We start from the raw sequence: 13,657 nt of genomic DNA, 5'->3' as shown, positions 1-13,657 counted from the left end.
ATAAAAATATCAATATTACTACTCTTAATATTAACATTAATATTATTAATATTATTAATATTATGAAAAATATAGGAATTAATATTAATAATATTATTATTACTATTAATAATATTAATATTAATGATATCAATGTTGATAATATTAATATAATAATATTAATAATAATTATATAATTATATTAACATATTAATAGTAAAAATACTAATACTAATATTAATATTATCATTAATAAACATATTAGGATTAATATTGATAATATTGATATCAATAACATATATATGATAATAGTATCAATATTATTTTTATTGATATTATAATTAATCATATTATTAACATTAATATTAATAATGATATTATCATTAATATTAATTGAATTATTGTTAATATTATTGATATTATCAATATTAATATTAATCGTAACTTTAATATTAATGATAATAATATTATTGATATTAATAATATTAATATTAATACTACCTTTAATATTGAAATATTGATATTATTATTATTATTATTATTATTATTATTATTATTATTATTATTATTATTATTATTATTATTATTATTAACTTTAATATTAATAATATTATTATTAATAATATCAATACCAATTATAATAATTATTAATATTAATATTAGATAATAATATTATTATTATTAGTGATATTAATATCAATACTGATATTAATATTAATGATATAATTAATATCAATAATATTAACAATAATAATAATCATTATTATTAATAACATCAATAAAAATATTAAAAACTATATTATTAATAATTTTAATATCAATATGAATAATAATATTAATATTAATAATAACAATATTAACATCAATATAATTAATAATATTAATACTAATAATTATTATATTAATAATATTATTCTTAATATTAATAATATTAATATTATTAATATTAATAACGTTAATAATATTATTACTAATATTAATAATAATTATACCAATAATAGTATTGATATTAATAATACTAATAATATCAATATTAATATTAATAATGATGATGTTATTAATATTAACATTAAAATTTCAATATTGATAAAATTAATATTAATAATATTAATAATAATATTGATAATATTAATACGAATATGAATAATATTAATCTTAATATTATTGTTAATGATATTAATTTTATCAGTATTAATAATATTGATGCTAATATTATTAATATTAACAATATTAATGTCAATGTTAATAATATTAATACTAATAATACTAATATTATTAATAATATTAATATTATTAACATCAATAATGTCGATAATAATGTTATTGATAATCATATGAATATTGATATTAATAATGTTATTATTAATATCAATATTATTAATATTTATAATATTAATATTACTAATATTGATATTATTATTTATAATATTAATATTAATGACTTTATTAATAATATTATTAATGATAATATTATTACTAACAATATTAACATTAACAATATTAGAGATAAAAATGTTAATACTAATAGTTTAGATATTAATAATAGTGATTTTAACGTTATTAATATTAATAGTCTTAATGATAATATTATCATTAATAATAATAATATCAATAATATTGATATTAATAATATTAAAATGAATAATATCAATAATATTATTAATAATGATAATATAAATATTCATAATAATAATAATAATAATAATAATAATAATAATAATAATAATAATAATAATAATAATAATTATAATATTAATAATAATATCATTAATACTAATATTTATATCAATAATTATAATATTAATGATATTAATAATAACAATAATACTAATAATAATTATAATAATGATGATAATAATAATAATAATAATATTAATATTAGGAATAATAATATTTGTATTATTAATAATAATCTTAGTATTAATACTAAAAATATTACTATCAATATCATTATTAATAATATTAATATTAATAATAATATTATTAATAATAATATTAATATTAATATTAATGATATTATTAATTTAAATATTAATAATACTAATATCATGATTAGAAATATCAATATTAATAATATTAATAATATTAATAAAATTAATACTCATATTATTAGTATTAATATTTATAATATTAAAATTAATAATAATACTATTAATAATATTAATTTCAATAATATTAATAATAATGTTAATAATAATTATATAAATATTAATATTAACATTATTATTAATAATATAATTATTAATATTAATATCAATATTAATATTCATACAAATAATAATTATATAGATAACATTAATAATATTAATATTATTCATAATAATAATATTAATAAAAATTTTGATATCAAAATTAATATTAATAATAATAATAATAATAATAATATTAATAATAATAATATTAATATTAAAAATATTAATAATAATATCAATATTAATAATGTTAATAATAATATTGCTAATATCAAAATTATCAATATTAATATTAATAATAATAATATTAATAGTATTAATATTAATAAACCTCTAAATCGATAACGTAACAGGGAAACTTGTAGTGTATACGTTACCGCTTGTTCATAACTTCACTTGGTAGTTCCGGTAATGCATTTTTTTTGTATGAATTTTTGTGTACATATAATTCTAGCTATCTACGACTAGGATATACTTAATAAATAACATGGAAAAAACTGAATGATTATTTATTAACTGAGACCTGGAAACCTTTGTTGATTTTGAGAGACTACCACTCTCAGGGCCCTGGGAGCCTTTTTTTTTTTTTTTTCTTGCTACTTGATAAAAACTGCCTGATGGTTGTTTTTAGGAGTCCCTGCATATTCAGTTGAAAAAAGAACCTCCAAGATTGAAAACAGAAAAGTCTAGAAAGAAAAGAAAGAGGGGGAAATTTTTAGTAACGAAAAAAAAGTTACGTGTGACAAAAATATTTTTTCTATTGTAAATTATAAATTGAGACGGCTGAAAAATTGTACACATAAAATTTGAATAATAGATAAATTAGATACATGAAAATCCCAGAATAAAGAAATTAACTATTTGTTAAAAATTTTTCAAAAAGATAACTAGCACCAATAATGAATTTGTCTTTCATATCTACACTATTCCAGTCTATGTGACCTATAATATCCGAAAATTAATGCTGAAATTGTAGAAATATTAAGCTGAAACAGAAAATAATGAATACTAACCATTCTGGACAACATTCAGCGCATTTTTTAGTTTAAAAATGAACCTCCTAGGCTAAAAACTGAAAAATCTGGAAAGAAAAGAAAAAGTGGGAAGTTTTTAGTAATGAAAAAAAAGTTACATGTTACAAAATACATAAAATTGGAATAATAGATAAATAAGATGTTATATGAAAATCCTGATATTATAAAAGTTAACTGATTTTTTTTTAAATTAAAAAAAATAACTAGCGCCGATAATTGATTTTCTTTTTTCATATCTACACTATTCCAGTCTATGTGACCTAAAATATCCACACACAATCTAATCAAGATCTCCTCTTTAGAAAGATTTCTGCATGCTATGATCGAAACTGAAAAGAGTGAAAAAACACATCACTAATATTGGCTAAATTAAACTATACAGTAGATGGTAACCCTACATGCAATATACAATTAGCAATTATCAATCAACGTTCACTATAAGTATCAAAACACTATTAACAGAGATAAATATATTGTAATCAATATTGAAAAACTTGTGAATATCAATCACAGTCACTTACCAGATAAACATGTGGCGTATACACTACGAGGAAAAACAAAAATGATGATTTAAAAAAAACGGAGAGAGAGAGAGATGAAAATGGCAGTTGTTCCTTTGGCTGTTTTTCTGGTCTAACTAACCGGTGCTGCGTGAATTTCTGCTATGAAGCCAAACCCAAGCGCCGCAAAAGTGAAAAAGTGGTTTTGAGCAGAGAGGCGGTAGCGTGTGCGCTATACGTTTACCTGTCTAGGGTTAAAAAAATTAATATTGATATTACTATTACTATTAATGCTATTAATATTATTACTACTAATATCAATATTGTTAATATAAAAAATATTAATATTCATGATTTTGATATTAATACTATTAATATTATTAATATTATTATCAATAATATAAATATTAACACTATTAATATTATTAATATTAATATCATTATTATTATTAATAATATTCATATTATTATTATTAATGATGATATTAATATTACTATAATCAATATTAATATTAATAATATCAATAATATTAATATTAATAATATTAATATTACTAATATTAATATTATTAATATTTCTAATATTAATATAAATAATATTAATAATAAAGTTAATATTAGTAATATCAATAATATTAATATTAAAGATATTAATTTTAAGAATATTAATATATATAGTAATAATAATAACAATAAAAAATAAAATTATTAATATTAGTATTATTATTAATGATATTAATAAGAGAAATATTTATATTAAAATATTAATATTAATAATGTTAATATTAATAAGATTGATAATACTATTAATAGTACTAATAATAATATTGATAATATTAATATTATTAATATCAATATTAATAATATTATTATTATTAATATTAATATTATTTATAATATCATTAATATTAGTAATATTGAAAATATTAATATTGATATTATTAATATTAATAATATTGATATTAATAATATTAATATTAATGATTTTAACATTAATGATATTAATAATAATAATATCAATTATGATAATATTAATACTAAAAATATTAATATTAATATTGAAAATATCAACATTAATAATAATAATAATAATAATAATAATAATAATAATAATAATAATAATAATAATAATAATAATAATAATAATAATAAAAATGAAATTGATAATATTATGAATAATATTAATATTGATAATACTAAGAATATTATTATTAATAATATTAAATATTAATGATATTAATATCATTAATAATATTATTGATATTATTAATATGAATGATATTAATAATATTAATAATATAGATAATATTATTAATGTTATTGATATTATTAACATTAAAAATATCGATAATTATAAAAATAATAATATTAATACTAATAATATAAATATTATTTATATTATTAATACTAATATTAATAATATTAATAATAATGATATTAACATTAATAATATTGATATTATTAATAATATTATTAATTATAACATTAATAATATAAAAAATATCAATGTTAATAATATCAATATTAATAATATAAATATTAATGATATTAATGTTGAAACTATTGATATCAATAATAATAATAATAATAATAATAGAAATAATAATGATGAAAATAATAACAATAATAATAATAACATTACTATTAATAATATTAAAAATATTCTTATTAATAACATTATCAATAATGTGAATATTAATAATATTAATGTTATTAATATTACAATTATTAATGATATTGTTAATATTAATATCATTATTATTGATATTATAAGTATTAATATTATCAATAATTATGTTATTATTATTAAAACTATAACTCTTATTAATTTATTAAAATTATCCATATCAATATTATACATATTAATATAATTCATATTAATACTATTATTGATATTATAAATATTATTAATGTTAATATTATTAATATTATTAATATTTTAATGTCAATAATATTAATAATATTATAAATAATGATATTATTAATACTAATATCATAAATATTATTAATATTAATATTATTAATATTAATATTGATATTATTGACATTAATATTATTAATATATTAATGTCAATATTATTAATAATAATATAAAAAATAATATTAATGATATCATTAAAAACAATATTAATAATATCAATAACATCATTATTGATAGTATTAATATTAATAATATTGATATGAATAATATTAATATAAATAATAATATGAATAATATTATTATAAATGATAATATAGATAATATTAATATGAATAATAATAATATTAATAGTAATAATATTAATAATAATAATATTATTATAGTTTATAATACCACTAATAATGTTAATGATAATAATATTAAAAATAATAACATTAATACTGATATTGATAATAATAATAATATTAATATCATTATGTATTAATAATAATGATTTTGATATTGATAATACTAATATTAATAATATTAATGTTACCAATATTGATAATAATAATACTAATAATAATAATATTATCAATAGAAATATTGATATTGATAAACTTAATATTAGTATTAATAATCATAATATTAATAATATTAATAATAATACTAATAATATTAATAACAATATTATCAATATTAATATGATTATTAATATATTAATATTAATAACATTAATATTAATAATATCAATATTGGTAATATTAATATCTTTAATGTTATTAGTATTAATAATAATAATGACAATAATAATATTGATATTATCACTAATGATAATATTAATATCAATAATATGAATATTAATAATATTGATATTAATAATAATAATATTAATAGTATTAATAGCATTAATGATATTGATAATATTGATAATAATATTAATAATATTATTAATATTAATAACATTAATCATATTGATAATGATATTATTATTATCAATTGTATTAATAATAATAATAATAATAATAATAATCATAATAATATTATCAATATTTATATTAATATTAATAATATTGATAACAATATTTGTTGCACATGGTTAGATTATGTTTTTGTATTGTATTTATTGTTATTTTATTCTTTTATAAATTTATATTTTTTGTTTAGGATTTGGAATGTATCTAGCTATCGTCATTAAATTTCTTGGTATTGTTCAATTACTTAACTTGTTTTTGAATACTGTTGGGTATTTGGTTTATGAAATTGTCTCGTTAGAATAGTTGGATTGATGTTAACAGGACAGAGCCAATGGGAGTGTTTATGCTAGATGTAGAGAAGGCTAAAATGGTTCTCCTTTTTCACTTCAATAGTCCTTCTCGTTCGTGAAGGTGCCTCAAGGAATGTAATTTTTCCAAATGACCAATTTGTAGTACTAAGCTTTGTGGTGTTTGGTTTATCCTCAAAGGTCGCATATGCTAGTGAGTTTTCTTCTTGTATTTTATATTGTGTTGTGAGTTTTTTTGCTGTTTTTGTTCTTTATACATATTTCTTACATAATGATGGAAATGTTAATCATTCAAGTGATCCTAACTTATGCATGGTGTCATACGTGCTTACTCTTGTTTTTTTATAGATTCATTATAGAATGGAATTGCATTGGATTTAGGTGATAAATTCACTGTTGCATTTTTTTACGATATAATTGCCTAAAATCTATGTACATTTTTTATATTGTAATGTAGATTAATTTCTATTGTAGATTCAACAATCATTACATCATGTAACTGCGTGAATATAGTGCTTCTATATACTCATACTTCAATTTTATCCTTAAATATCAACCACCCACCGCGATAATATTAATAATAATACTGATGTCAATATTATTGCCAATAATAAAATTAACATTTATAGAAATAATATAAATATTAATAATATCAATATTAACAATATTAATATTAATAATATTAATAATATTATTAATAAAAATGATATTAATACAATTATAATAATAATATTGATAATAATATTAATAACAATAATATTAATAATATTAACATTATTATGATAATATTGATTATATTATTATCAATATCGATATAATAATAAAATTATTAATATGAATAATATTAATATTAAAAATAATAATATTAATAATATTAATTTCAACAATAATAATACTATTAATATTAATATCAATAATATTATTATTATTATTAAGATTATTAATAATAATGATATTGATATCAATAATATTAGTATTAATAATAATAATGATATTGATAATAATAATATTAATATTAACAATAATAATAATAATGTTAATAATGATAACGTTTTTATAAATATTAACATTAATAATAATAATATTAATATTAATAACAACAATAATAATAATAATAATAATAATAATAATAATAATAATATATTATTGATAATATTAATTATATTAATATTAATATTATTATTAATAATATTAAAATTATTAGGGATTTATATTAATAGTAATAATATTAATAATATTAATATTTATATTTATATTAATACCAATTATATTAAAATTATAATATTAATAATACTCATATTAACAATGATAATATTAATAATATTGATATTAACAATATTATTGATAATAATAATAATAATGATAATAATACCAATAATATTTGATATTAATAATATCAATATATATAATAATAATGTTAATAATTTTAATAAGAAATAATTATAACATTAATAATATTGATAATAATAATAATATTAATATCAATTAAAATATCATTAATAATAATAATAATAATAATAATAATAATAATAATAATAATAATAATAATAATAATAATAATAATAATAATAATGATATTAACATCAATGTTAATAATAATAATAGTATTAATAATATTATGAAATTAGTATTATTACTAATAATGATAATAGTAAATATAATAATAATAATAATAATAATAATAATAATAATAATAATAATATTGATATTAATAATAATAATATTAATATTAATAATAATGTTAATAAAAATATTAATAATATTGATAACAATAGAAAATTAATAACATTAATAATGATAATTATATTAATAATAATAATAATAATAATAATAATAATAATAATAATAATAATATTGATAATATTGATATTAGAATTATTATCAATATAAAATTGATATTAATATTGATAATAATAATATAAATAACATTGATATTAATAATATTATTATTGATAATATTGATATTAATATTAATAATAATAATAATAATAATAATATTAATATTACTATTACTAATAATAATATTATTAATAATATTAATATTAATAATAATAATAATAATAATAATAATATTAATGATAATAACATTAATATTATTAATATTATTATTGATATTAATAATATTTATAATATTATTAATTTTATTAATATTAGTAATATAAATAATATTAATATTAATATTAACAATATTAATAATAGATAATATTTATAATGTTAATAATTTTCATATGAATATCAATATTATCAATATTCATAATATTGATATTAATAATATTATCATTAATATTAATAACAATATCTACATTTATAATATTGATATTAATAACAATATTTACATTCATAATATTAATATTAATAATATTATTATCAATAATATTAATATTATTATCAATAATATTACTATTATTATCAATAATATTACTATGATTAATAATAATATTAATATCAATATTATTGATATTTAATAATATTTGTGTCAATAATAATAATAATGATAATAATAATAATAATAATAATAATAATAATAATAATAATAATATCTATAATGATAATAATATTAATATTAATAATATTAATACAGATAATATCAATATTATCTTTGATAATATTATTATCGAATTTGAAAATAATAATAATAATAATAATAATAATAATAATAATAATAATAATAATAATAATAATAATAATAATAATAATAATAATAATAATAATATTGATATTAATAGTATTAATATTAATAATATTATCATTAATAGTATAAATATTAATAATAACATTAATATAAATAATGATAATAATAATAACAATAATTATAATATTAATAATATTAATTTTATTAATACGATTAATTATATAGATAATATTATTAATATTGATATTAATATTATCAATAATATTAATATTATTATTGTTAATAATATAAAAATAAATATTAATAATATCAACGTTAAGAATATCGATATTAATAATATTATCATATATATCAATATCAAACCTAATATTAATAACATTACAAATAATAGTATTAATATCAACAATATTATTATCAATAATATTAATATTACTAATATTGATATTATTATTATTAATAGAAATGTTCAAAATATTAATATAAATAATATTGATATTTTTAATATTAATAATATTAATATTAATGATATTAACATTAATAATAATAGTATTGATGATATTAGTATTGATAATATTGATAATAATAATATTACGATTAATAATATTAATTTTCATTATATTAGTGATAATAACTATAATAATATTAATAATAATAATATTGATATTATGATTATAAATAATATTGATATTAATATTATTCATATGAATAATATTAATATTGATAATATTAATATTATTATTAATTATATTAGTAATAATATTAGTAATATTAATATTAATAATAATATTAATAATATCTATATCGATAATATTAATATTAAAATTATTAATATTAATATTAATAATGTTAATATTATTAATATATTAGTAATAATATTATTAATGATATTAATAATAATAATATAACCTTTAATAATATTGATATCAATATTATTATGATTAATATTAATATTGATAATATCAATAAAAAAGATAATATTATTAATATTAAATTAAAAATAATAGTAATAATAATATTAATAATAATAATAAAAATGATAATATAGTAATAATAATAATAATAATAATAATAATAATAATAATAATATTAATATATTGATAATATCAATAATAGTAATGATAATATTAGTATTAATATTAAAAAATAATAATAATATTAATATTATTAATATTAATATTAACAATCTTAATAATATTACTATTATTAAAAATATCAATATCAATAATAATAATAATAATAATAATAATAATGATAATAATAGAAATAAAGATTATAGTAATAATAATAATAATGATAATAATAATAATAATAATAATAATAATAATAATAATAATAATAATAATAATAATAATAATATTGATAATATCAATAATATTAATGATACTATTATTAATAATAATAATAATATTGATAATATTAATATTATTAACAATTTTTATAATGTTAATATGAATAATATAAATATGAATAGTAATAATAAGAATAATATCTATATTTATAATATTAATATTAATAATATTGATATTAATATTTGTGATATTATTATTGATATCTTAATATTGGTAATAATATTAAGAATGATAATATTATTAATATTTATGTTAATTTTTATAATAAATTTATTTATAATAGTAATAATAATAATAATAATAATAATAATAATAATAATAATAATAATAATAATAATAATATCGCCCTATTCCCCTCCTCACAAATGCGACGGCATTTCCTGGGAATTCAAGATTCCGAAGATTCCAGAGCCTAAGGCAGATCCCCGGTATCCAACAGTCCCAGAATAGACTCTTCAAAAGGAACCTTTGGTTCCCTTCACTTCGGGGAATCTTCCCGACAGCACCATTGTCTGCAAGCAGCCCTGGTTCGGTGTCATCGTCAGGGCAGTAGTGTAAGCTTTTTGGGCCTGCCCTCTTAGCTTGCTCTGCGGAAGCCACTACTACCCTTCAAAACCCTTCGGCACTAGCGGATTCCCGGCAAAGAACCACTGCTGCCTCTCCCCTGAAAATGATAAGAGGAGTCTCAGATACTATCTCGTTCTCAAGGGTGAAACTAACTCCTGTGAGTCCATCAACAACAAGGCCAAGCCTCCCTGGTTCTCCTTTCATGCGCTCTCCTAGCTCACCGCCACCCCAGTCTAGGAAACCCTATGAGGAACATGTGTCAGTCACGTCACTTCCATCTTCAGAAGAAGACTCCCCTTGTGACAAGAGCACTCCATCTCCGGAAGAAACCAGGAAGGACAGACCAGCCAGGCTTTCCATGCTGGAGACATACCTTCTGCCTCACAAGGAGTCGAAGGATTCCAAGACGTTCTGAAGGTCTGACAAGCGGTAAGACCACAGAACTTCATGTGCACATTCGACTTAAAGGACAGGACTTCCAGATCCCAATCCATCCATCTTCAAAGAAAAACCTAAGATTTAGCCTAGACAACAGGAAATACCAGTTCAGGATACTGTGCTACAGTCTTTCCTCAGCTCCCCAAGCCTTCACCAGAGTGTTTGCCCTAGTATCATATTGGGCACACAGGATTGGCATTTGTGTCCTCCCTTATCTGGACAGCTGGCTGATCCTTCTTCAGAACCGAGACAAACTTCTGAGGCTTTGCCAAGATCTGGGGTTCATGGTAAACCTCGAGAAGTCCACCCTGCTTCCCACTCAAAGACTTGTATACCTAGGTATGGTCATAGAAACCAATCTCCACAAAGCCTTCCCATCAGACGAAAGGATAATGAGGCTGAGACAGGTCGTAAGACCCTTTCTCATACAAGAAGAACTACCGGTCCAGAAGTGGCTATGTCTCCTCGGACACCTATCATCCTTGGCCCGTCTAGTTCCCAATGGCCGCCTCAGGATTCGATCCCTCCAGTGGTGGTTCAAGTCCAGGTGGAATCAGGCCTTCGGTCCCCCGGAAACTCTGATCCCCATGCGATCAGTGGAACAGACGGACATCGAGTGGTGGGTGGCAGACAAAAATCTGCAGAGGGGCGTAGAGCTTCTTGTCCTTCCCCTGGACTTGATGATGTTCCCAGAGGCTTCAAAACAAGGGTAGGGGCCGATGTGCTGCACCACACGACATCAGGCGTTTGGTCAGAGTCAGAGAAATAATTCCACATAAATCTCTTAGAGATGAAGCTTGTCTTTTTGGCCCCTCAACAGTTCCATCAGTTCCTAGAGGGCCACTCAGTGGTGGTGATGAGCGACAACACCACGGTAGTAGCTTACATCAACAAGCAAAGAGGTATTTTTTCGCAGCCCCTATCACATCTAGCAGTAGAGATACTGAGATGGGCTGAGATTCATTCGATATCACTATCAGCACGCTTCATTCCAGGTAAAAGGAATGTGCTTGCCGACAATCTGAGCAGAGCATCCCAGATAGTGAGAACCAAAAGGTCTGTGGAACATCTAGTAGCCAACAAAGTCCTGACTTTAGGAAGTTCTCCGACTGGGGATCTCTTCGCAATGGCCCTAAACTTCAGGCTCCTGCTGTACTGCTCCCCAGTCTCAGACCCCAAGGCTCTCTAGCAAAATGCATTCCAAATATGGTGGGACAACATGGACGTTTACGTCTTTCTCCCGTTCTATCTGATGAGGAGGGTACTCAACAAGGCCAGAACATTGGTCAACCTCTCAATGACACTGATAGCTCCATTATTACATCATGCGGAATGGTTTCTGGACCTTCTGCAGCTCCTGACAAAACTTCCAAGAGAAATCCCTCCACGACACAATCTACTCAGACAATCACACATCAATATCTACCACAAAACTGTAGGTCCAATAAGACTTCATGCCTGGAGACGATCTAGCATTTTCTCACTCACAGAAGACTTTTGCAACAAGTTGCGAACAGGCTGTATGGATACCTGCGGAAATCATCAGCAGCACATTACCTGACAAATTGGAATGTCTTCTCTGGCTGCTGTCGTGGAAAGGGTATCTCTGAACTCAATGCCACTATTCCAGCGATAGCGGAGTTCTTCGTGTATTTGCGTGAAGAAATGCACATTTCAGTTTTGGTAGTAAAAGGCTATTGCCCAGCCTTAAGCCTTGCCCTCAAACTGAATGGAATGGATAATTCCTCATCACTAGAACTTTCCTTACTCATACAGAGTTT

At 18.5% G+C, this 13,657-nt stretch overlaps 1 protein-coding gene across 1 annotated transcript; it reads left to right on the top strand.

The window, feature by feature from the left end:
- Positions 1 to 12,666: 12,666 nt before the first annotated feature.
- On the top strand, positions 12,667 to 13,065 carry LOC137643259 (uncharacterized). The gene has a single exon (XM_068376100.1). It carries the CDS (start codon positions 12,667 to 12,669, stop codon positions 13,063 to 13,065), a length of 399 nt encoding a protein of 132 aa, XP_068232201.1.
- Positions 13,066 to 13,657: the final 592 nt, after the last annotated feature.

This window comes from Palaemon carinicauda, chromosome 6 (genome assembly GCF_036898095.1).
Source record: "Palaemon carinicauda isolate YSFRI2023 chromosome 6, ASM3689809v2, whole genome shotgun sequence".
Taxonomy (NCBI): Eukaryota; Metazoa; Arthropoda; class Malacostraca; order Decapoda; family Palaemonidae; genus Palaemon; species Palaemon carinicauda.
The sequence above is the reverse complement of the archived record's forward strand: the minus strand, read 5'-3'. Positions and strand labels throughout refer to the sequence as shown.